General features: G+C 34.2%; 1 protein-coding gene across 12 annotated transcripts in view; it reads right to left on the reverse strand.

Moving 5' to 3' along the window:
* Positions 1–27,789, reverse strand: part of LOC145693591 (uncharacterized) — a 506,014-nt gene that overhangs the window by 239,628 nt on the left and 238,597 nt on the right. For 11 of the 12 annotated variants that reach the window (XM_081769709.1, XM_081769703.1, XM_081769706.1 and 8 more), the window contains 4 exons: positions 20,891–20,971; positions 18,015–18,062; positions 14,086–14,148; positions 3,133–3,267 (listed from right to left, as the gene is read on the reverse strand). In XM_081769709.1, the coding sequence (XP_081625835.1) occupies positions 3,133–3,267; positions 14,086–14,148; positions 18,015–18,062; positions 20,891–20,971 (327 nt within the window). The remainder of the gene's footprint in view (positions 1–3,132; positions 3,268–14,085; positions 14,149–18,014; positions 18,063–20,890; positions 20,972–27,789) is intronic. The other variant, XM_081769708.1, reaches the window with a different exon arrangement.

Consider the following 27,789-nt stretch of genomic DNA (forward strand, 5'->3'; position numbering starts at 1 on the left):
TGATGGTAAATGTTACCTTCGAAAGAGAAAGCATTATGTACTAAATAACACTGTAAAAGATTTTTACATAACACAGTATCCGTACTGCTTTAAAGCCCCAAAACTTTAGAAAAGAGCATTACCCCATTTAAAAGTTATTATGCAGATTCCAATACAAAATCGAGTATATATAAAATAAAATTTAGTTGTTACGAGAGTTCCATTCGCAAGGCTAAAATAATCCTCAAGGTGCGTGTTAAGGAATACATTAGGAATGCTAAGGCAGAAAGTTCGGTATCAAGTATGTCGAAACGTTTGACAGAAACTTAAGACAGAGTAGAAAATTTTAAAATTTTATTTGGGGCTAAAAAGGAAGTAGAAAGAGTCATGTTGAAAAATATGTTTATTTATTTAAAAACAAGTTAAATTTTGGCAGGGCATGGTTAAATGATGGGAAGCAGTTAATCGTAAAATTTCCACAGCATTGGAATAATAATAATAATAATAATAATAATAATAATAATAATAATAATAATAATAATAATAATAATAATAATAATAATAATAATAATAATAATAATAATAATAATAATATACCAACATCAGTTGGCATTCTTCCACTAAAGAACAGAAGAATATGCAAATTAACCCCACTATAATACAATCTTCAAGTCCATCATTTGACGTGTAATCTATGGTTTTGACAAAATGCTTCCTGCACTGCTTTACCCTGGTAAGACCATTCCTTGTATTTTTTTCCTTGATGATTTTTTTCTGTCTCCAGTTTTTATCCTCCGTGAGCAAGACTCCAGGAGAGAGTTGAAACTCAGAAATGCAAGTGATACTCAGAAATTGCCATAAACTCGCATGTAGAATGATTGCTAGAATTCTTGAGCGTATAATACCTAATGATTATAATTATTTAGCTAGTATGTTTATGAATCTTAGAGAAACTCACATCGGCTTGTTTGCCGAGTTTCTGGAATGAATTTCTGGAAAGAAGGAGAATAAATGGATGAAGCATAAAGGAATGGTTAAACTATATTGTTCGTTGGCGAAATATATTGAAAAAGATAAAACTTACAACGAGTGCGATGTTCTAATATTTTTCAAATACAATTCTACAAATTCCAACGTTTTATACAAACGTTTAATTAGTTCATACTTTACTATACTAAGTTGGTTACTCATCGACATACTTTAAGTTTTGCGTCCCACGGTTATGCCGGCTAGGCTAAAGGAGACGGTGATGATGAGAAATGAATGAAATTGTGCAATGAAGACAGTGGGAGAAAACGAGAGAACCCCGAGAAATTCCACGCACACGATGTTCGTCCATCACAAACGTCACTTGGCGCGAGCTGGGATCGAACCAAGGACCCCATGCACTAGAAATAAACGCTCTACTACTGAACCACCATGGCCTTCATCGACGTACTGCAAGTCATTACACGTCACATAACAGAACAAGGAGTTACAAACAAATGTATTCCTGTTTAAGTGTGTAACTCAGGAATGAACAAAATGGTGTAAGAAAATCGGAATTGAAAGTGAAGTACACCGTTATACCACTTTTTCTTTTTCTGGAATGAGATAGCATATTTGGAATGTATTATTGTTGTGTATTAAGCGCAAACCTAAGAAACGGGAGTATTTATTATAAAAGCTTCTTGCAATTTTCTTTCTAAAACAAAAATATTAATAAATAATGAAAGAATAAATGAATCCTTCAAAATATGTATATATTTCTCCTTTAGTAAAATCTTTTCGGATGTATATAAAACATAATAAACTTATCGCTCAGATTTAGCAAACGTCACTCATACCAGCGGAACTCCACGAACAAATGTCCTGAATGCAGAGAACTTGGATAAATAAATATTTTGAATCCAGAACGGAATTATTTCTTTGGCAAGTTATTTCTTCTTTTAGTAAAAACTGACAACTCATGCAAATTCATGGAACAATAACTTATACATACAATGAAGTAAAATAACAAAAGTTACAGTGAAGTACCACAAGCAACGTTACTCTGTGATTGGCAACAGCTAACGATTAAAGTTTAATTTTTTTCATACGAGGGCTGTCCATAAAGTAACAGATGTTTTAAAATTTAAAAAAGTAACAGAATGAACAAACCAAATTGTATTATGTACATTTGAAAAGTACACTCTTAAGCTATTTTCCCACATAATCGCCATGTAAATTAAGGCACTTATCATACCGTGGCACAAGTTTTTCAATACCGTCGCGTAGGAATCTGCCGCCGGCGATTTCAACCACTGGCTTACACTGACATGCAGTTCGGCGTCAGTATCAAAGATTTGTGTAGCATGCCATGTTTCATCACTGGAAAGAAGTGGTAGTCACTTGGTGCCAAATTCGAGCTATATGGTGGGTATTCGAACACCTATCCAAAACCATCTAAGAGCTCTCGGGTACGTTTGGCCGTATGTGGACGTGCGTTGTCATGAAAAAACTTGTGGCCTTCACTCATTATTCGATGTCCGTACACTTCACACAGTTGGCAATGGACTAAAATTAGCTTGTGGTTTTCTGCCAACAAAAACCTAATCACAGAACGCACCTCACAAGAGGCGGAATTTTCTATTGCAGCGCACATTGTAACACGTCACAGAAACATAGTAAGAGCGTCACAGTTCTCACGCTACCAAAGCTGGGACGACTCTGGCCCCGCTCACTGCCGCGATAGGCCAAAACGTCTGGTATTTTCTGGACAGCATTCGTATTTCTATTGTGTTAATATATGAGTAATTATATAAGTACTACTATATATTGTACCTTGGAACATAGCTTGTGTACGAAGTAGTAATAAGTAACAACTTAAAAATAATACCAGTAAAATATTTTTTTTGAAAATATTGAATCAATGTTATTTATTATTAATTTTAAAAATTACAAATTGAAACTATTGTGTGTGTATATATATATACAAATTTAAACTATATATATAAAGAGCGAGATTCAAAATAAGACATGCTGAAGAACAATAAATATAAAAAACATCAAGTAAGCCCATATTAACAGCTTAAAAACAATTTTTAATATCAAAATAAACAATATGAAAAGAATACCAAAAACAAAACAAAGTTCTGATAAATATCTCAAAATTTGTTCTTTTCTTGTTCTTACCTCCACAAAAGTATCAACCACGGAGTTGAGCGCTTGTCCTTTTGATGCAAGAGCTTCATTTAAATGTTCCTGTCCTGGAGCAATGGTTTTAATTGGTTTTTGCACTTTTGATGTAACTACTGTAAGTTTTCCATGCTTTAATTAAAACATATTTTTCAAAAGTCCGTGCATGTTTGTTGATATAATAAATTAGTTACATTACAAAGTTTTATAAAAGTAATAGAAGTTAAAAAAAAAATAACTTTCTATATTTAATTGCGGCCAACTTTACGAAGAAATAGGATTAAAGCAAGTTACTACTATCGTATCATCTATCCAAAGAAATAACTTTTTTGATCTCATTTATATGTGTATGAAATTTAGAATACACATCTTTTCTAAGATATTTTGTTCATATGTTCATTTCTCTTAAAATTGTTTAAAAACCTAAAAATTCGTAGTTGTTTCACTCTGACTGTTACCTAATTTTCATGCTTTATACGGTGTAAACAGCAATTTGAAATATCATCGAACTAAATAAAAAGACAATAAACAAAATAAAATAATCTTATGTACATAATATGAAGTGAAAATAAATGTTAGAAAGACAAAAGCCATGGTGATCGGAACGAAAAGGTCAGTGTGAAATATAGAAGTAGGAGGGGAAAAATAGAACAAGTGACTAGTTTTCGATACCTGGGTAATATTATTAATAATAATATGAACTGTGAACGTGAAATAAAAAGCAAGGATAGGGATGACGAAAAAGCCTTTAGGAGGAAAAATACCATTTTGTAGGACCTTGAATAAAGAGTTGAGAAAAAGAATATTGCTTCGTGTGGAGTATTGTACTGTATGAGTCAGAAACATGGATATTACATAAATATGATGAAAAATGACTCGAAGCTTTCGAAATATGAGTGTGAAGAAGAATGGAGAATTAGCTGGGTCGAGTGGAAAACGAATGAGAGGGTGTTAGAAATGGTGGGGAAAAAAGAACAATTTTAAATATTATTAAGAAGAGGAAAAGAAACTGGTTGGGACATTGGCTACGAAGGAACTATATCATGAAGGACGTTTCAGAGGGCACGGTGGCAGGAAAGAGACGGAGGGAAAAAATGAGACTACAACTAATGAACGATATCGAAACAGAAAAATGGTACGCGAAGACGAAGATGTTAGCAGAAGACCGTGGAGTATGGAAGCTTCTCAGTTGCAGCAAGTGACCTGCCAATAATGGCAGAGTACCTATGATGATAATGATGATGATACAATTATAATTCGTAATTCCTTTACCTTATTAGCATACGAATTAATTTCTCGAAAATTTGTCAAATTTACATAATTGCTTACAAGTTCATATTTTGGAAAATATTCAATTTTATCTCGTAACACTTTATTTTTCTAATTAGACTTGTTTTGTTAATCAATAACTTTGATTCTTGTAAATCCATCAATGATATAAACATTCTCAAAAGAATTCATTAATTTTCAATCTTTTAGGTAAAAAAAAAAAGTGTTTCAACACAAACATTACTATCGATTTTGATGGTTTGCTATGCATATTATAAGTAATAATAATTAATGGAAGCACTGGTAATAATAGTTGTTCTTTAGATCACTCAATTTAGTACAGGAAAAAAAGAGTTTAAAATGGTGTCCAATGAGTTTAAACAGGTGTCTATGATTTTTGTAACATGCTTGAAACTGAACTGAATGTTTCAGATAAATTTTATTGAAAGTGTTAAGATAGTATCTAAGAAATAATATGCGTTCTTAATACATAAAAAGTTGTTCGTTTTATATCCGACAATATTGACGGGTACTCCTTAAGAGATACCGCGCCTCCACCGTCGATCATGTTCTATTGGATCCACAGAATTGTAGACTGTCACACGGCATCGCTGTTTCCATTTCAGCAAGCTCCGGCATAGGACAGGCATGGAAATTCTGTCCCACTCCTCCGTGCAAGCTTTCCAGAGACCATCTAAGGTGCGCGGATGGTGATGTTGAAGACATCGTTTCAACAATCCAAATACGCAAAAATCCATTGGATTGGCAACTGGGCTTTGCATAGGAATGTCTTCAAACGGAATGACACGAATTTCTACTTCCTCTGCCATTTCCTGATAAAAACGTAACGATGCTCAGGTGATATGAGTCGAAGCCTTGTGCATATGGATCATCACCTAGTTCGCGTCCATTCCATACAATTGAATGGATAGATAGATATCAAAATGGTTTCTTGGAAGTATCTTGCATTCAACTTCACGTTTTTGTTTACCTTGCGAATCCCGTAACAACTATAAATCCACGACAAAAAACTTTCCTTGGACTGACGAACAACACTGACAAACAATGTTGCTGCGTCCCTTGTAGTCAATATCGTGGTATATGATCACCCGAATATGACTACCAGCAGTGAGATGGACAAACGATTCATCCATTGTGACAACTTTGCTTCATTTGGAACCCACCAGGTACTTCTCATACAGTTTCTTGCAGTTTGTTTTACGTTCAGCAATGTGACGCGGTAGCAGGTGGTGTACACAGGTCTTCCACACACACTTCAACCTAAGACATTTGAGAATTGTTTTGTTCACAGTTGATGGTGCGAGGTGGAATCTGTGACCCATATCACGTTGCGTCGGGATTTTCTTGGCACACCAATCCATGGATCCTCCTTAACATTATGGGTCTCTTTGCTTGCAACCCTTCTCCTGATGGCTTTCATGGGCGAATGTTTCGCAAGGGAAGCTTATTGTGTGTAACGGCCGCAATAGCTTTCACAATAGTCACCCCGAGTGTTAACCCATTCTCCCGACACTGTTTCACAATATGTACAAAAACTTAGCATGGAAAAGGGCCACTACGTAACCCTCCCAATACCAGTTGATTTTCGGCGCCATTTGATAACACTCACGCACCTACAAGGTCAGACACAATACTGCTTCCGCCAGCAAATCCATAGTTCCAGTATGATACGCCACGTGACAGTACCGAATTGAAAATAGTCGTATATTCTGCGAACAGCCTTCTGCATTGGCGAATTTTATATATAATGTTCTATTTAATGTTCTGAATTTCAAATCTTTTAAAAAGTGAAAAGAATTATTTAAGGAGATTTGAAATCGGAGGAAACTTGTTTTGAATAAAAAAAAAAGTGTGAAGAGTTAAAACCATATTTATTTTTCTCAATATAAATCTTACAATATATTGTGATATTTTCTGTGTGAGCCTCGGTAGAGTCAATGAAACACGGGCATTTATGCCCCTCGTCTTTTATTATAAAAGGGTTTGTACTGTTTATACAATGGATCACAAATACGTGATTTCTATATGTATCTAAAAGTTTAACTCAAAGCTAAGCACAATTAGATCTTCTGCCCATTCCAGCACGGAGATCGAGGTTTAATGGTTAAGAATGATCCTGCCTATTGCAGCTGAGTCTAAAGGAACCTCTTGTTCATTGCAGCACAAAGGTAAGGTTAAGATGTACCGGTTGCAGCGCGGAGATAGAATTAGAGGAGTTTCTCCTATCTGTTGCAACTAGAGATAGGCGAGAAATAACCAGTTAACAACTGATGTCTTCCGCCTAGAAGTGTCCGTTTATATAGCCAGTCTTCGAAGGCAAAGTTTTTGGAGGGGTCGAAGGAATCTTCGTACCTCTTCGTAGTCCGTCGGTGGTGATGACATCGTCTTCTGCTTGCTGGTGCTTGTGCCGAAGTGCATGGTTTTCTTTACTAATATGAAACGCTTCTAATATGCGGGGACACTGCAATATTGATGTGGTGTTATACATTTTCTTGTATGTCTTCGGTACAAACATGCAAAGTTTTATTTGTGATAAATTGATTTGCAAAGTTTGAAAACAGATAAACGGTTAATAGGTTTATATGCCACCCAATGAAAGTTTAAAGAAAAATTAAACAGCAGCTGACTTCAATATTAATCATGTAGTGTCTCAACCAACAAGTTTTAAATAATTTGTTTTAGTAAATCATGCTAGGCCAATCTTGCCAGGTAGCGATTTGTTATTATCAAATGTAACGTGAAAATTGTTAAATTAAAATTTGCAGTTACTCTTGTGTATATCTATTTTGACATTTACGTAAATAAAAATTAAAGTGATTTTGTTTATGACTTAATAACTCTTAAACCACTAGACCAATATCGATCAAATTTTCATCATAGATGGGGTTCGGGCCTGAAATGTTTTTTGTCATTTCACTTTGACGGTACAACTTAGGAAAGGAGAAGGTATATAAAATTATGAAAATGATCGATATTAGTGTCAAATCCATAGTTTTCAGGGTAGCTGAGATGAACAGTGATACTTCCGATGTCGTTTAAAACCAAATTCAGTCTACAATAGTAATATTTAATTTTTATTTATATAGATTATTATAATATTGCATATTGTATTTTCATTTGTTTTGTTTAAAATATTTAATCAACTATTACCAGCAACTGAATAAATAGTTTCACATAAAACATAACAATATATTAATTTATCATATTTATATATGCTTTATAAAAAGATTCATTTCGCATGGCTTTCGAGAAAAAATAACAATTATGGATCATCTCAATATTGTTTTTGGTACCATGCTGAACATTAAGTGCGACCTTTTGCTCCGCTTTACTCTACTAGAGAAGAAATATCTCCTCCAGTTCCCTTACAGGCGGCAACGTACCAAGAACTGACGAAACGTTGCCACGTTGGACCGCAATGGATATATGTTGTACTAAGAAGGACGCTGAACGAACATCTCCAGAAACGATAGATATGCGTCTGCCTACCTCTCAGATAAAATCAAGGCTTCTAGAACCCCATGCCCCACTGGTCTCGATGGATATTGGAGCAAAAATAAATTTGTCGAGGAGATTGTTGTATTTCCTTTCCTTTTCTGCCTCTCTACGTCTAGCAACTTCTCCAGCATTCATAACAGTCAATGGGAGGCTTGAAAGCGCAAATGTGTCCGAACATGTAAAATCCCAAACTAGTGATTTGCCTCTCATCCAAGGTATTAATGTCATGCCGTCAGGTCGTTTACCATCAGAACGACAACAGCCTGACGGTTCACGAATGGAAGGAATTCCTGCCGTTGCCAGGGCTCGCAAAATGATGTCATTAACAGATGAATGTCTGGTGTTCATGCCTATGCTCTTCATGCATGAGAGGCCATACAGGCCGCGTTGGGTAACTTGATCCCCGCAAGCTGGACAGCGATGTGGCTCACAAACATCTGAACCTAGTCTTAAGACTACTGCGATTCGGAAGTTTTCATTAGACATGTGAAGATCTAATTGGAGGGAAGGTAACGCATTTAACCATGCCCCAGCATGGGGGGATGACGCAGCAAGAAGCCTAGCTTTATCCTCAGGAACAGTAACGGATTGTAAAAGAAGTTCATGAAAATGTGCTGCTATTGGTGTGTACCAAGATGCCTGAAAACCTCTTTTGCTGATTTCTGGAAGGTCCGTATCTGTTATATTTATCCATTTACTTGAGCCTTCTTGAACTATTTCATCTGGGTCCAGGTGGTAACCTTGTGGAAGGAGAGCCTCGATTAAACGAAGAGATCCGTGGTAGGACGCTAAAAAGGTAGGAATCGCCATATCAACGGTTCGTCGAATACCAAGACCTCCTAATCCAACAGATAAGGACGCTTGCATCCAAGAGTCGTCACTCAAGGAGCAGTTCAAAATTGACTCCAGACCCATTTTAAGGATAAGATCATATTTTTCCAGTAGTGGAGTCTCATTCCAAGATGGAAAACATCTTAAGAAGTAGTTTAAACGAGGAATCGATAAAGAGGCACGTAGAAGAAAGAAAGCTGCATGGACAGAAATCGAGGCGAGACGAGATAAAAAATATTCTATTATTATTATTTTCTGATTTTTTATTGTATTTTCTTTGTTTCTATCGATTTGAGAGCGCTTCAGTAATAGCGAAAAATGACAGAATAACGGAACATATTACCAATTTTTCTTATTTTAACCAAGTGAAGCGGTAAATTGGCGCTAGAGTGAAATAAAAGATTCATCATTAAACTTATTCATTTTTTGAAATTGTTGATACTTTCGTTCTAAACTTTGTGTAAATTTCCATTATTAATATCCATACATGGATTTTTTGTTATAAATGTTCAACGATTAGAAATTGTTTCTTTCTGTTTATTTGAGACCTTAATTTTGGAAATTTTGAATCCTTCTGAGTAAATATTTCAAAAGATTTGAGATGGCTGTATCATGATAGGATCAGAAGAAAAATTACCACGAACATAAATATCAAAACTTAAATAACTAAACGAAATAAAAGAAAGTGAATAATAATCAGGTTTGTGATAAAATATTTACATTTTTTTAACCACATTTACTAATTGTGGATTTACTAACTCTCTTACAGTCGCGAGATTTTTGTCTAGTCATCGCAAGATTGTCAAGTGACAGGGTCTTTTTTTCAGTGAGGGAATGGGGGTCGTAATGTTTCTCCATAAGTACTAAGGCTACTGATCTTTCAACTTTAAAATCTGAGGGTAATACCATGAATCTTAAGGGAGTTTGATACCTGTGCCATTTTTATTTTCAGCCCATTAATATAGACAGGAAATTATTATTTTTTTCTTTAAAATCAAGTGGAATTTTAATGATTTGATTTTACTGATTTATTTTACGTGTTCCTTTCTTGGTGAAAATTAACTTTCGTGACGTATAATGTTAATATTCAATTATATGTAATATTAATAATCAAATTTAAATAATATTAAATTTATATGTAATGCGAATTCATTTTGAAAAAGCAAGGAACATTTAACTAAGCCTGAAGGAGAACTCAATAATATCTGATTATTAAAATTCTAGTTCATTACAAAAAAAAATCCCCATTTAAATGAATGAGCTAAAAACAAAGATGGCATAAGTGGCCAGCACTGTTAAGGCAGCAATATAGTGCTGTTAGGGAGTTAGTGTGTGGGCGTGAGCCCCATGACTTTTGCTAATACAAAGAGAATTAGTAGATCTGATTTATTTGTGTAAGACCTTCAAAAGCAAACACACAAAGTAGGACTCAATGTAGACAAATCAAAGCAATCTGATTTGAAAACTCGGAAGTAGAAGTAGTAGACTTTTGTAGATATCTAAAAATGATAATAGATAACAATAACAATATAAGCACATTAATCCGAGATAAAATACAAGCAGGTAACACAGCTTACCGCGCTAACATGCAACTGTTCCGAAGCAAACTGATTGACAGAAAAAAAAGTAAAAATATATAAAACATCGGTAAGACCAGTAGTATCCTATATCTGCGAAGTATGGACACTCTCCAAACAAAATGAGAATTTGTTAAGAACCTTTGAAAGAAGAATAATTAAGAAAAATTACGGCCCTGTGATTGCTGACGGAGAATGGAGAATACGGAACAACAAGGAAATAGAAGAAATTCTTAGAAGGACAAGACGTGGTGAAATTTATAAAAGCGCAACGTATTCGAAGGATGGGACATGTTGAACGCACAGACGATAAAAGAATGAAGGAAACGATATATTCAGTAAAGAAAAGAGGAAAACCTAAACTCAGATGGAAGGACGATGTGATATCTGATCTAGAGAGCATGGGAATAAGAGAATGGAAGAAGAAAGTGCAGAACAGACCAGAATGGAGGTGTGTTGTGGAGGAGGCTAAAGTCCACCAACAGCAGTAGAACCGGATGGTAAGGTCAGGTAAGATTTATTTGTGTTCATTCTGTAACTAAATTTAACAAACTGATTTATGTGAAGTACGTAGAAAACTATGTATATTAACTTTAAAGTCTGGAAATTAAATATTTTAATGTCCCACGGTTATGCCCTTTACGCTAAAGAAATCAGATGATTAATGAAAGTGAATGATTATGAAGGAACTATAGTACGGAATGTATAACGTTGTTGGCTTCCCGCGAAAAGTTGTAGTGACGTTTATGGGGAGTTGCCAGCTTGGTTATTATTTGTGGCTCGCTAAGGGCGGTGGTTGGCGGGTGGTGATTGGCTATCATCTTACCACACCCCCAGTGACGAGCAGGTCCAAGCGCGAGAAGCCAATGACGTTATACTTTCTGGACTTTAACGGGTTTAGAATATGAGAAGAGGCGAGAGAACAAAGAGAAAACCTACGGATATGATATCCACCACAAGCTCCCATGGCCTGGGATCAAACCAGATATACATGCCACAGTTCGTTTATTTTTATCTTTTAGTAATTATTATTCGCACCATTATACTATTCACAGCATAAATAAATACTTACTAGTTGTAGTAACTTTAATACTCAATATATATATATATATATATATATATATATATATATATATATATATATATATATATATATATATATATATATATATATATATAGATATAGATATAGATATAGATATAGATATATTAGTTCAGCGTTCTAATCTGTTATATCTTAATTATTATGCTAAACAAGTATATAGATATCGTACCATCTCTTAGCGACTGAAATCAACATCGATTTGTTGCCATAACGACAAGTAAATTACGGAAGTCAACATACGAACAAACTTGAAATAATTAACAAACAAATCAATATTAATTAGCACATACCTTTCTTTTTCTTTCTCTTCTTGTTTATAAAATATTTAAAAGCACCTTTTGCCCAGCAGATGGTAATGCATAATCGCACATAAATGTTGTCGTTACACCCTCATATCAGAGATAAGCGCTGCACATTGAGCCACAGCGCCATCCTAATGTTAATCTTATATCAGTAAAACATATAAATCTCTGAAGTGCTGGATCCAGAGTTTTGTGTTCTTTTTTAAACATGGCTCAACTGCTGACAGTACACAATTGCATTGATGCTCTGACCAACTGGTAGCAGTTCCCAATGCACGATGCCGCGAGCAGTCCACCAAAAACATAGGATGATCTTCTTCTAGTGCAGTGCTGGTTTCGGCTGTTGTGGAACCGGTTCATGGGATGCTAACCAATGATGGCGGCGCCATAAAACTTCGTACAGGACCCACTTCTCATCGCACGTCAGCACCCTGTCCAGAAATGGCTCCTTCCTCAGAAGTCACAGCAAAGAAACACAGGTGTCTGCTCCCGTTGCTCTCTGGCCCAGAGTCAAATCATGTGGTACCCATCGACCCAACTTATAGTGCCTCCCAAGTTGATGGAGATTCTGCTGAATGGTTTCTCCACTCACACTGAATTGTAATCCCAGTTCTTCACATGTCTGCCCCACTGTTCGCTTCAGTTGCTGCTTGCAGATCTTCATTTTGTACACACATTTGTATTCCGCTTGCTGCTTGGAACGTCTTCGAGTGTTTCGGCACCATCTTTAAACTTGTTAAACCACCACTGCACTGTCCGCGTAGTCAACACCCTCATCAAAGGCTTGGCATATCTTCCGCCTCGCTGCAGCGACGTTTGACCCAGTTTGAACTCGTACAATATACATGCCCTTATGACGCTCTGTGGAGGTCCCATGTTCACTCTGTCCTTACGCAAGCTCACGGTGTAACTAAACTGCTACAACCAGTTAGTATGTTGGCTATACCCACACCAACAACTGGTCTTCGCCTCATCTCCATTTGCATTCAACTCACGATGTGAGGGCCAATGGAACACAAACCTCCACAAAAAGTGGCAGAACTTTCTTGGTTACCTTTATAAAACAAATTCTGATGTTTCAATGTCTTTAAAAATTGTTTCAATGAATTAAATCATTTTGTATTTCGCTCAATGCCTCTTGAAAACAAAAGACAAGGCCAATGAAACAGCTTCGATTAACGCTCATATCCACAGAACTAGTTGTAAATTAGAGACTGTAAAATGCCTGATATAACTTAATATCTATTTCTTTTAGCTGCAAGGGCTATAGGGAGGGTAGAATATTCGGAACTGTTATAAGCTTTTGTTCAAATGTAAATGAATCAAAATATGCCTGCTGTATCTGAATCAGAATCACGATATATTGATACGGCTTCTCCATAGTAATGATATTTATTCCTATTAATATTTACTGTAGCACAAAAAACTACATCGTCAAAAATCAGCAAAGATTAAAAAAGAAGAAAACATTAAGGAAGCGTATATGCTGTACAAGTACCCGTAAGATTTTAAGGTCGCGATTCGCCTGTCTTGATTAAGGTGAACAGTCGAACACTACGGTACCGAACAGAGCCGAAGATGACTGAATTCGCCAAATTCACAGATGACTGGGCCACATAACAGCAACGAAGCTAAATAGGAAAGTAAAGAGTGAGAGAGGTATACGGATCGTAGTGATGGATTGTGCTTTTCTCATTTCGAAGCGTTAAATATTTAGCGAAATCCTTGCGCATTTTTAGCTTTTTCTTCCGTTCTATTGACTAATTTCGCTCAAATATAAGTACAGTCTGATTGATTTTTGAGTTCTGCTCTTAAAATACCTTAATATATATATATATATATATATATATATATATATATATATATATATATATATATATATATATATATATATATGTATATGTATATATGTGTATATGTATATGTATATACATCTTAGTATTGTTTCTTCGTAGTTGCATCTCCCGATGACCGGAGGCCTCGCCATATTGTATTCTTTACAAGGTGAAGGCTATATCAATGGCTCCTGTAAAAGCATTCGACTACTGTTAAGGTTTTCCACTCTAAAAATGTGTTCCTTAAACTTTCCTTGTCTTCTGTCTCTCAGAAATGGAAATAAGCCAAAGTGGAACAAACATCACCAACTCACTTGAACAGAACTCTCGCCTCGAAACATAACGAGTTCAGGTGATAGATGTTTGAAGATTAGAGCTATATGTTTCTTGTTGTACTAGAAATAACAAGATCTCAAGTATTTAATGGATCTCGCACAAATGAGTCTAAATTTTCATTAAATGCAAGTTTCTTTGAAATACATAAGCCGCTAACTACTGTATATCTCACTCACCTTTGATGTTTTCGGAACTTCAGGTGCGTTTGTTTTCTGCTCTTCTGTTTGTGAATCCTGATCCTGAAAAAATGTGCCAAACAATGAATTAAAAAAAAAGTGTCAAGACAAAGGAGAAATTCTAGAGTAAAATTGTAGTAGAATTCGAATAAACAAGACTTTTGACATTCCATTTACGTTTATTTTATACCTGACGTTTCAAACGCACTGACTGTGTTTATCTTCAGAACTGAACTACTTGGAAGGTAAACGTAGTCATTGCGTTTGAAAAGTTAGTGAAATAAAACAAATACGGATGGAATATCAAAAGTTTTATTGAATTAGATACATCTCCGTGAAAATTATGTGGAATATATAAAATTGTAGAAGTTTATGAAATTTCTAGGATTCCCCCCACCATTATTACTGCTAATATACACGGAAATGAACACAAGAACAACTTGATATTGGTTTTCTAAAATTCTACACTGATTAAGGGAAACGATAATATTATAAGAAGTTCTTGTAAGTGGCAGTATTGTATTTGTATGCGAAAAGGAAAGGAAACATCATAGGCTTTTATCGATATTATTGACCAGTGTTTGCTTTGTATCATGCGTTATATGTCTGAATCCGAAATAGGCATATATCACTCTTATCTTTCCTTTCAACAATTCTTCCATGTTTACATTTGAAACTAAAAATTCTTTTCAATAATGAAAATTTGTATATTTCAGAGAATACAGAATGCATAACGTCCTTTTTCGTTAGAATCTGAGACATGTTAATCACTTAGCAGATTATTTTCTTGAATTGAAATGGTAAGATGTAACAAGTCATAATAATTATCGAAATAGGTATTTTTTCAGTACTTTCACCGTGGTTAAGAAATATTTAAATTAAAACTAAATATTCAATGATGCAGACTATTTCTCTAGTTCTGTTGCTATGGTTATCACTTACAACTAAATTAAGCTTACAATTTAATAAGATGTGTCCTCTCTTTCGCCGTTCTGGTATGGCATATGTAATACTAAAATGAGTGTTGTTTTGTTTATCATGTGACGTTGAACCATGCTTGTGAAAACAATAAGTCCGAAGACAAATTACTTAATTCTCTTATTTCTCAGCACATAAAAGCAACTTTATTTAGCATCTGCTAGCGATATTAATGAAGAAAAGGTAATGTGATGAAATGTGCCCTGTGTGAACCTCACTAACTTTCCACCTTTATCGGTGAATGGACTTTAAGTAAAGAAGCAGCTAGAAAATGCCATGATATACTTTGGTCAACAGTATTTTATCGGATGTCAGATTGCCGGTACGCTGCCAACGCAGGACAGCCCAACAAGAAAGAAAACAGGAACTGTTGCAAGCAGATCTGCATCACATAAGCAGTTGGTGTGAAAATAATTATATTGAACTAAATGCTAACAAATGTAGTGTAATGTCATATACCAGAAGACAGTCCTATATTTCATTTGAGTATGTAATTAATGAACAGCCACTATTTAGGAAAGATGTAGTCAAAGACCTAGGCGTGCACTTTGATCCGAAACTAAAGTTCAGTGTCCATATTGAACATATTACCAACGAGGCATTTCGCAATCTAGGCCTAGTCGTAAGGTTAGGTAAAGAATTCGAAAATATCAATACTTTGAAATCATTATAATATGCGTACGTACGCTCAAAGCTTGAATATGCGTGTACAGTTTGGGATCCTCAAACCAGTAAAGATAAGTTTATGCTCGAAAAAAATCAAGCTAAATTTCTGAAATTTTTAACGTTTAAGGACACAGGTTTCTACCCAAGTAAATTTAGCTCCTCTACCCTGTCTAGTAACTATAACATGTTAACGTTGGAACAAAAAAGACTCTTTTATATTTATATAATATTTTGCATTCGAAAATCGATTGTCCAGAAATTGTATCCAGCTTAAGTATATCAGTTTCGTCGACTAAAACATGGAACATGAATCATAATTTCTTTAGTATCAATAAGTCACGCACTGACATAATGACTAAGTCACCGATAGTAAGAATCAGTGCTGTCTACAATAACCCAGTCAAATTATGTCCAAAAACTGATGTATGTACAAACAACATCCGAACATTTAAGAGGGATGTTACAGATATAATGAAGCAATACGCCAAATAAGAAAACAACTAATATTGGTAATCAACACATTATTGGGAATATTATACTTTTACTGTAGTAAGAATTATGTATAGTCCGAACACTGTAACTGGGATCTATCCTGTTGTGTTCTATTTAATAAATAAATAAATAAATAAATATATAATACCAGGAATGGATACTGAATACGTTATGTAAACTGACAATGAAATCAAATGTAACTGTAGAGTCAGTTGAGTTGAATATCACTAAGACCAGTAGCAGATGAACAGTTTTCAGTGCATCACATTAGTTACAGTCAATACGCTTATTCCAAATAGAATTGTAACATCCACACATATATAAATATTAATTCATTTCAACATCTAAGTTGCGTTTCTGATTTAGCTATGAATCATCCATCATGATACATAATTAACATCTAACTTGACATGCTAACACTATGCTAACATAGTAACAGCATAATGTTGACATGCTAACACTATGCCAACATAATTAACATGTAACTTTTCGTAACAACAAAAGGATGATCATTTAATTACAGGAAACCAAAATGAATCACTCGACATGGAAAACATAATAAGGCAATAAACCACTATGCTATTGAATATGTACAGGCATCTGTTGGGTACTTTATGATGAACTTAGCAAGATATTGTATTCTTCCTGACGTGAATGATATTCACAGGCGTGCGCAACGTGGGTGCCATGGTTGCCCTGGCACCCCCATTAGACAAACCTTTTTTATGTAGAATTATTACAAACTGAGAAGAGATTACATGCAAATTATTTCCCGTCTGCATGGGTGCCGTGCGTCGCCGACGCAGCGTCGGGTGCAATGACGCTATCTTTTCTTAGGGGAAAGGGGGGAGGACGAAATTCCATATGGTGGTACTTTAGATCTGGCACCGACATTTCCAATGTTCTGTGCACGCTAGTGATGATATTATTTATAAGCAGGAGAGAGAACATAATCCAGTTACGGAATCCTCACGGATTTCGAACTGTTGAGATTAGTACGATATATTCATATTCTCTTGTCTCGTACAATCGCTACCATACACACACAATTATTTATATAGGATAGATATGAATGTCGTAAGATACTGCAATTTAATCAGCATTGAATTCGAACTATTATTTCAAAAAGTACTTAATTTCAAATTATACAATGCCGAATCTTTTTTCAATCATTAACATAGAACAGTAAAAAGTTTGTATACTAACCTAAGAAAAAAAAGACAATCGGTTATAATTTTCCTGCCATTAGGGCCAGTACACCAGTGGCACAAATACATTATAACCCCATGGTAACTTATATAGCAAATTAAAATAAATCATGACATAAATAGTCATAATAATAATAATAAATAGCAATAGCACTAACTACAACTAATAAACTCTTACAATCGGCAAAGACAAACAATAAGAGTGCATAAAAATGAAAGATAATCTTACACTGTAATAGAGAACAAACGGGTCCATTACAAAGGAATCTGTCACTCACTGTGACGTTCAAAGCACAAAAAGTCCGTTTGGCAATGAAGTCTGTTCTATTGCTTTGAGCTCAATGTCAAGAAAGATTTAAGCCAGTAATTTTCAACATTTGTTAATTCATTCAATTTAATTTTTATGCAAGAATACTACGTAAACAAACTAAAACGCATAGTGAAAGTGAATACTAATTTAAAAAAATTATACCCAAGCGTTTGCTCTGTATGTTACATTTATCATCTCGTCAATACACTGAAACTTTGTGGGTTCGGTTGATTTGTTTCTAGAAAGTGCACTTTCTCAATTGAGAGCAAACTTACCTCTGGTATTTCAGAAGCTGACCATATGTTATTTTTGCGTTCTTCTAGCTGAAAAATGAAGAAAATTTTGTAAACTGAATAAATTTGAAAACACAAGGCTAAAACATACATTGTACATATGTTTAATACAAAATGAAAAATATCATAAATTTGGATCCTCAAAGTAATGGTTAGCGCTAATTTTGTGGTGTGTGTGATCTTAGGTACGATTCCCAATGGGAGAAACGTACTTTGATAATCTGTAGGCTCATAACATCATATAGATTCAGTACTAAAAACTTAAAACAGGGGAGAAAAAGGAAGAATTAGAATTTGGGTCAGAAAGAATATGCATTGAGGTTTGTTTGATTATTTCAAAACTTTCAATACTAAGCTCGGGCAGGAATCGGTGCAATTTATTAATCCAAACAAAAGAAACCCGAGTCTAATTCAGTAATATTGAAGCAATTCTATCAAACAATAGCAATGAATGTTGTACTCATCTTAAACAGAATGAATGTTTAAAGATTTATTTTTCATGTATTTTGCATGTCTATTTGTTTCCTAATACTTGATATACATCTTTTAAAACTGTACTAAACTGACAGGGAACTGAAATTGCTACATAAGGACCGAGTTGAAAGTTTTAAATTATATTTCAGTTTTACGGAGTGAAGCATCTTCTTGCCATATCATACAAAACACGATTTATTTCTAAGCCAAGAAATATGTTTCTGTCCTATTCATTTCGGAAAATTAATATTATCTAGACACAATGAAGCCTGTGAAGATGACGACCCCTGTAACTACCACTTATTTAATCTGACAGCATTTTTGTATATACCAGAAAGTTATGTCAAGTTTTTACACCTAAAACTATTACGCAAACATGCCAAGGGACAATGGACCTGCAGCAGACTTGGGAAGTTTGCTTTCTTTAGAGCCTACATGTTTCATTAATGTAACAATACATCGACCATAATGCACTATCACAAATGATGAGATAAACTTAACTTGAATCTTGAAATCAAGTAACTTTTCTGTAAAATATGATAGATTAGGTTAGATCAGATTTTATTATCATTCAAATGTACAATTCAGTGCACTAAACTACGAACGCTGTGCAGCTGTCTTAAATATTATTATAGCAAACTCAAAAGTAACGAAAAAATTAGAGTACAATTTTCCACAAATGTCATATATCACAATGTCATATTTATATCCATAACAATAGAGTACGATTCCATGCTTATCAGGACATCAAGTTTATATCCATAATACTTAAAACAACTTTTAAAAAAGTGTATACAATATAAAGTGTATATATTACGAAATTCAAAATTCAAAGTTAAAGCACAGAATTAATTCATCAATTGCCATATGAGTGGAATTTAACTCACGCTAGTTTTAAGCCCGGCGCCTCGTGAATCAAATATAACTCACAAATACCATTACTTTGACAGACGCATGGTGCGCAGACGACTCACGTTATCACACTGGAACATTTATTTAATCTGATTAATAACCAATAGCCCTTAGTTGGCTTGTTAAAACGGGAATTATTTATGTTATTATTGTTACAATACGTTCTTAATCTATTTTTATAATAAGACACTGTGGTTCCCAGGACAAGATGCTTTTCTAATGTGGCAGTCAGTGTGTTAAATATATAACATAAAGAAACTCGTGCAGGTTACAACCAACACAAAAGTATTCCTTTAAAAATGAAAGTTAAGTCGAGAAATTTATGTAGTTGTTTTTTTTTTTTAACTATTTAATTAACTCGGTTTTCTTTAATATCTAATAATTTACTGCAAAGTTTAACATTCATATTAACGTGTAAGTTTGAAAATAGTGAGATTTTATGAGCATTATATACAGTTTGTTGGAGTTCTACGTTCCTTTCCAGCTCCGAGGCTATATGAGACGTAGGCCTACAGTTTAAAGTGGAATTCGAACTACTGTAATGCATTCATTGAGCTTTCGCACCGAGAATCAACCCTATCCCATGGTGCTAAAATACAAGCAGCCTTTTTTCGTACGTGGAATTTTAAAATTCTATTCCTAATGAATTTCCTAAATACTACATTGTAATAAATTTTCTTTCATAGGACGCTCATTCGGACCACCCAAGAGAAACGGGAATGGGAAATGCGGAAACTTCATAACAAGGAACAACAAAATTTATATCATTTACCAAACATTGTTAGGGTCATCAAATCTAGAAGGATTAGAGGGCAGGTCATGTAGCCAGGATGAAAGAAAGTAGAAACGCTTGCAAGGTCTTAACTGGAAGACCAATCGGAAAACGACCATTAGGAAGACCTAGGCGTAGATGGGAGGACAATATTAAGATGTATCTCGCAGAGATTGGAATACAAAGTAGAAACTGGTTGCAGTTAGCTAAGGATAGAAGTCAGTGGAGAGCTTTTGTGAACGCGGCATTGAACCTTAGAGTTCCATAGGCCATAGAGTTAGTTTTAGTTAGTTAGGACGCTCATTCCATAATTAAGAAATTAATAATTTAACTTCTTCAAGAAAACTATTTCCCATTTTAAACAATGTATAACCTCAATAAATATATAAACAATGAAAAAGTAAACGTAAATTTACTCAAGGGAAACGGTACCTGTATCAAATCAATTTAAGCAGACACTTGTAGTTTTGTACAAAATTATACTAACATTTCCAACTAATATTATACTAATATTATACTACACTAATTATACTAATATTTCCAACTAATTTTTATTATTCCAATCCAAATCTTCAAAATTACTTATAAATTCATTCATATGTGGACCAGAGTGTATTCATTTCATTTTTTTTAAATTATACCTCCTAATATGTACAACTTTGAGGAAATACGAAGATCTTATGAATCTTCGGTAACTTACCGTGTTTGAAATTGGTTTGCCCGTATTTCTAGACGTACCAGCACTTGTTGTTGGTTCTTCGCTATCTTCTGGGAAATTTGTCTGCGGGAAAAGAAAAGTAAATACTTTATAATGTACAATTAATTTGTCAAAAAATAAGCCATTTCTTTCGTTATTAAAGCTCTTTACTTATACACGTTGTTTGTATACGTATGCTTGGAGTAAAACTTTGAAAATAAATTGCATCACTGATTGATCAGCTTCATCTACACATGGGTGTACTTAATACTTAGGAGTTTGTGACCATAACTGTACCTTATATATAACATTTTAGGCTAGTTCTTTATTGCTTTATTGAAATAGACTATAATATTTGTACAGCTATGATGCAAGAATCAAACATTTGTTTTTCATTTCGAAGTACTTCGTACACGTAATAATTTTGTTTCTATAACATTTCGTTTTGCACCTTGACATCAAATTTTGTCAAATGTCAGTGATAAAGCTTCATTTACGATGTCCTTCTGCAAGTTGTACTGAAACAAAGGGGAATAGATACAATGTCATTTGCACTAATTTTGACGTTTTGCTACTACGACAGTATTTTCCTCAGATTTTTCTCTCTTCATTATAAGGACGTAATATCAACCAACCATTTTTTTAAAAAAACAATATCTATCTATAAGCCTTAATTCAGTGAAACTTTCACGATGATACTGTACACATAACATCCATAACGTACTTGAGAAAATAATTGAATGAAGTGAAGTCTCGTATAAGTAAATGACTATTGCGTATATATATTACTTTTAACAAATATTTATATCCTTCATCGTAAATATGATGACTCAATTATATAAGGTTATAAACTTCTAAGGTTATAAAAGTACGCAAAGCTTTAAATAAAACATATCCTTCTCATGAATTTCCTTGTGCGAGCGGTCCCGGGTTCGATTCCTTGGTCGAAAAAGTGTAAAAAGCTTTTTCAGGCCAGCCATCCTGAATGAGGTTTTTCTGGGTTTTCCTCATTCATGTCAGGCAAATGCCGGGGTGATACTTAACATACAGGTTCCAGGCCGCTTCCTTCCTTCCCTTTCCTCGGTTAGTGTGATAGCCCAGGAACGTCATCCCTCATACGTGACGAGCTAACATTGCCATAGATGCCGAAAAGCCAAAAATCTAAATCCTAATGAACTTCCTTAGCAGTTCTTTTTATGATGATCTTTATTTTAAATCTTCCTTTTACAGCTTCTTCAAAAGATATTTTGCCATCATTATCTATCAAAACGGTATCCTTGTTTCGTCTATTTACAGGAAACCTAAACCTTAAGTAACGTGTTCATACCAAAAAAAAAAAAAACTCCCCGCTGGTCCAGTGGTTAGTGTGTTCGTCCTTGGTGCACGTGGCACCGGGTTCGATTCCCAGTGGGAGGGCACGAAACAAATAACTTCACAATTATGCACTTCCATTACTGTTTCCTTTAGCCTAAAGCTCATGACTGTGGGGTATTAAACTATAAGTACAATTTCATTTCTTAATAATAATAATAATAATTAAAAAAAAACAGAAAGAAGAAAACTTCATATTTTAAGACTAATGCTAACATTTAGATCAATATATCTTTGGTTGGTACCATCACATGAAGAATTACACACACACACACACACACACACAAATTAGTTTTTGGATTGGAAAATCCTATGGTTACGACGGAATCAATCTGGAAAATTGGCGTCAGTTAACCCATAGTCCTTTCAATGCTAAACATTGTACAAAGAAGGTTGATTCGGCTGATTTCTTTCCCATTTGTCCCTTGCCTTTTGTGTACGTTACTTAAGACTGTCAATAAATAAATAAATTAAATAAATAAATAAAATTAAAAGTAAGTTTTAAGATACCAAAAAGCACGGAAAGATGTCTTACTAATTACAAGAATTATTTTGTAGATCACACAATCTCAAGTAGAGCCATATGAGGATGTAAAGACTCATATGTTGGTATATGACTAACAGAAACATCGGTACAAGGATCATGAAACATATTAGAAACGATAAAGAAGGTAATGCCGCGGTATCTGTCGTTCGCAGAAAGAAATGTGATTAACACTTTGCCTTCGCTTGTCAGCAGATGCATACACAAACGTTCTACAGTTTACCGACGTTTGTATACATATGGATACACGGACCTTTATCACCTGATAGATGACGTTAACACTACGGAAATATAAACAGAAACAGCTGAATGGCTTTTAATACTTTCTTTGACATTTAACTTTATATTATTACGTAAATGTAAAACCATTATATGGTTATCAGAAATGAAGACACAGCATTGTTTAGTTTTCCAAATGGGCCACTGAATGTTCTTTTTTTTTCCGCAAGAAAGAGCTTGGAAACAAAAATCTTATTCGTCTTCAGTTTCCCACGTTGATTCACTGAAGATGTTTTTGCATCTTGTATCCCTTGTACGTTTCTTTCTTTTTTTTTTTTTTTTTTTTTGTTTGTTTCGTCTTTGTGCGTGAGAAGAAAATGGACATTTCTAGCACGAGTGATACACACCTACAAGTCGCGTCGTCCTCTCCTTACAAGAAATCTCGGAGATTATGGACGAAAGCGATTCCGATCTTAATGTGTCAGATTCAGAGAAAGAAATTTCGGAGTTTCTGAAAGCGTAGAAATCATTTGTGGTGGAGGGGTACTAAAAAACGGGACGAAAAATTGAAAATGAGTTCTAAAGTGGGTGGCAAAATTCTGTTCACGTACCTTAATAAAAAAGGCATAGTTCTCCCGGTATATCAGCAAATATATGATCTTTCGGTAAATAGTATACATATTCAGTTCTTATCTGATGAGTGCATAAAAATATAGTGACTGAGATTAATAAATACGCCGAACAACAAATACGGAAAAAGAAGCGAGAGGGGCTATTAGTAGAATATCAGTGAAAAAGAGCACTAAGTTTGCAACATATCTGATTTTATTTACATAAAGATAAGATGCTAATATTTTTACTGAATCTTGTTTTACTGAATCCTTTTCTAACAATCCTTCAAATTTCATTTACCGTAAATACGTGCGTAATTTTCGCCCTCGCATAATTTTCGCATCCCAATGTTGAAGGGCATTTTCTGTATATTTTATTTTCCTCGCGTAATTTGCGCACGCGAGGATTTGACAGTGATTTCTAAGGTAAGAAACTTCTTAATCAATTTTTTAATGTTATTTTTTTTACAAATTTAGAATTAGTTGTTTGTTGTCAATTCTTGCTACAAAGAAAATGTGTACCGGTATTTTCGTGTTATTTTGACTTTGGAAAAAATAGATGATCTTCACTGATGTGGCAAAGTTTTTTCCCCCGCATAATTTACGCACCCTTGTTTCAAAACAACTTTTTTCGTCTAAAAAAGTGCGAAAATTACGCGAGTAAATACGATAATTACTTTTCAAAACACACGGTCCATGGCTTTTTATCGAAACATCTAAGAAACTTCAGAGTTTTACAGATTTAAATATTCTCGGGGTTCAAAGTGTTAGCATTTTACATTAGGACAAAAAAATCGAAACTAAATACAGAGAAAGGAAATTTGGGCAGGCAATAGGATACTGTAATTGCCACTCGGATATCTTCATTCAGTTCCATTATTTATTTATTTTATTTTTATTTATTTATACAGCTCAGAGGCCATTTTGTACTGGATATCCAACAACAACAATAACAATGGAAAGGATTCGGGAAGGTATCGGCCAGGGCCTGTTTAGTAGGTACCATCCCAGTTTGCCTGGTAGGACTGAGGGAAACCCTGGAAAACCCAGGATGGTCGGCAGCGGGATTCGAACCCACGACCTCCCGAATGCGAAGCCAATGCTCTACCAGTTGAGCTACTTCGCTACAGCTACATTTTATCTACTATATCATTCAGGAATAACCAAGAAATTTGTGTAAAAAAATTCACTGATAAGATGTGTATTTTCCCTATCTATCACTCATTCCTAGCTGTTTTCTACATTTTTTATCTCGTATTTTCTTAAAGAGATTAAAATGAATTTAAACAAAATATATGTTTTAAACTATCTATCTAATTATCTAGTTCACAAAACAAGTCTGAGGGTAGATACTATATTTTGCTATGGATTACTACTGTATTTCGCTTACGAATTATTATCACATGACTTCTTACTCTGCTTTCTACACGATCACCGTTAGCTGGGTGACACTTATATGAGGTGACTCACCTTTGATATTGTCATCTGTTTCCTAAATAACATAGATAAATAAAAGAGGGTGAGGCGTAACATTAAAACGGAGGTGATAAGCTGACGCTAACCTCACTAGTCCTCAATATTCAATAATAGCCTACGTTATCACGTGAGAAAATGTTTTGCTAATGAAAAGAAAAAAGATTGTTTTAAGGAAGTGAACACATGCAAAGAATATCATTTACACAGACGAAAATGTTTTGGAATTAAAAAAAGATCATTTTAGTTAATATTTCATTCCTGTCTGTCGGGGAATCTGAAATTGACCTAATACGATGTTAGAGAATTTGAGGAAAAGCTGTAAAGAACACAGAATAAAAATAAATGTAAAGAAGACTAAGGCTATGGTAGTTTGCACGAAGTAAACTACGGTAAATATTAAAATTCGAAGAGAAACAGTGGAACAAGTAAAGAGGTTCCGGTATTTAGGTAATAGTTAATAAGATGCCATACGAAGTATAAATTGATTATGATGCATTTCATAAATAAGCCTACAAAATCACTCAAATTTCACTTTGTTACAATAATATAATAAAATACAAAGAGATCGTCAGCTCTGAGGTCACAATAGAAAGGAAGATATTTCTGATTGAAAATTCGTAAAATTACAATTTTTCTAAGTGATGCTAGTAGTGTTCTCTTGCACCGAATGAAGAAATAAATGAAAGTGGATATTTCTAATTTGTTCAGTTGTTTCATAACTAGGGTGAACATAGTCCCGTTTCGACCGAGACAGTCCCGTTATAGGAGAGTGTCCCGGCCGTCCCGTCAGTAGATGGAAAAAAGTAGTATTTGTTCCGTTTTACGCGAATGAAAGAAGTAAATATCAAATCCAGTACCTGTACTCCTTGTACAAGATTTTAGTAAATTTGAAGATGAAAATATAAAGTTTGATATTTTATTGAAAGCATTAGGAAGGTGTTGTGCCTGTCTGGTACATCCATTCCTGTCGGGCGTGTTTCTTCAATCATGAATAACATATGGACAAGTGAAAAATATTCTTTACATGTTGCAACAATGAAATCTATGTTACTGGTACGGTTTAACTTCACAGAGAACTGCAACGAATTTATCAAAGATTAGTGAAGAACAAAGCTATTCTCAGGAAGATAGGTTCTTCTGAGAAATACTTCTGGCATTCTTCAGTTCAAGAATAATATATCAAGGATTTGAGCTAGGGCAAAGGAGCAATTGCAGGTAGCATCATGTCCTACTGTATTGTAAGTTAAATACGGTTTTATTTTTTAGCTGATATATATTATGTTATATTACAATATAAATATATTAGGTATTGCTAAGATAAACTAATTTACGCACTGACCTGTTTATCATTTCTCATGATTTTAAAAAAGCCGGAACCTGTCCCGTTTTCAGTTGAAAATTTTATGGTCACCCTATTCATAACTTGTTTTCTAACATTACATTAAAGTATATTTCAATGTGTTTTAAAATAAAAATAATTAATTCTGTTTTTCGTATTTTAAAAAAATCTGATAATTAATTTTATTATATATTTTAAATATTTATTTTCCTATGTGTTTGGATCTCCCAGAAGAATTTCAGGCCCCTTGGACCCTCGGTAATTGCCGAACAGCCGACCTAGTTGGACCGGTATTGGCCAAGGTTATAGAGTAAAAGGATTTGCTATGTCAATATAATTTAAAAAAAATGCTGAACGGTGCTAAAATGAAGCTCCCAATGTTAAACTTTGAATTAATTTTGATTCAAGCTCGAAAATTTGTATAATTTTGTACATATTATGCTAATAAAGTTGGTTGATGAGTTTTGGTACTGGAAGCATTTGAGAGATGTGTTTTTTACTGATATTATGTACTCAATAGTCTGATGGTATGCAATCAGACTGAGAGTAGAATGGATTTAGATTGGCTATTTTGAAAGACGGAAGAAAGAAACGGAAATGATATTGCAATCTACATACATATAATTTACAGTGTTTTTCAAAAAGACTGGTCGCCCAATTCTCTTTGAAAGCCCTTTATTCTTATATCTAGAATTAAATTAAGCAAATACTAGCCATACTATTATAATTATCTATATGTGGTCGCGACAACGTATTCTCCAAAAGAGTGGCGAGATTTTTTTTGAACAATACTATACACTTCTTTTTTATTACAGATAAAATTTTGAACGAAATGTAACGAACAAAGTTCTCTTAAATTTTTTTTTATTTCCTATGATTTATGAGCGTGGTTCCTTTCTAGAATAAAATAACGAAGTACTTTACTTTAAAATAAAATACGGTAACCGTAAGTCAACATTGAAATTAAAGTTATCACTTAATTTTAAAGTTTTTTTTTTTATATATAAAATAAGCAATACGTATAATTCTAAATTAATTTTAAAATGATCTTATGAGTCTTAAATATATAAGCATAGATTTTTAGCCTGCTCCCTCGGAACTGCCCTCAATTCTTTTTTCTTTATCTTTGAGCAAGAAAGCAACCAAGAAGTAAGCTAACATTCTCTCTCTCTCGTTTAAGCAGCCAGCCTGCGTGTTCTGTAGTTGTGCAGTAGAGTATGCTTAAAAATAACTTAATAACTTTTTTACGTCATGGCAGCTCTTATCCGAGTCGAAAACTTTGTCAGCTGAAGGGAAGAAAAATAGTGAGAAAGTAGTTCCTTGTGAGAATTCTATTTCTTCC

This window comes from Thermobia domestica, chromosome 8, assembly GCF_964235325.1.
Source record: "Thermobia domestica chromosome 8, izTheDome1.hap1.1, whole genome shotgun sequence".
NCBI lineage: Eukaryota > Metazoa > Arthropoda > Insecta > Zygentoma > Lepismatidae > Thermobia > Thermobia domestica.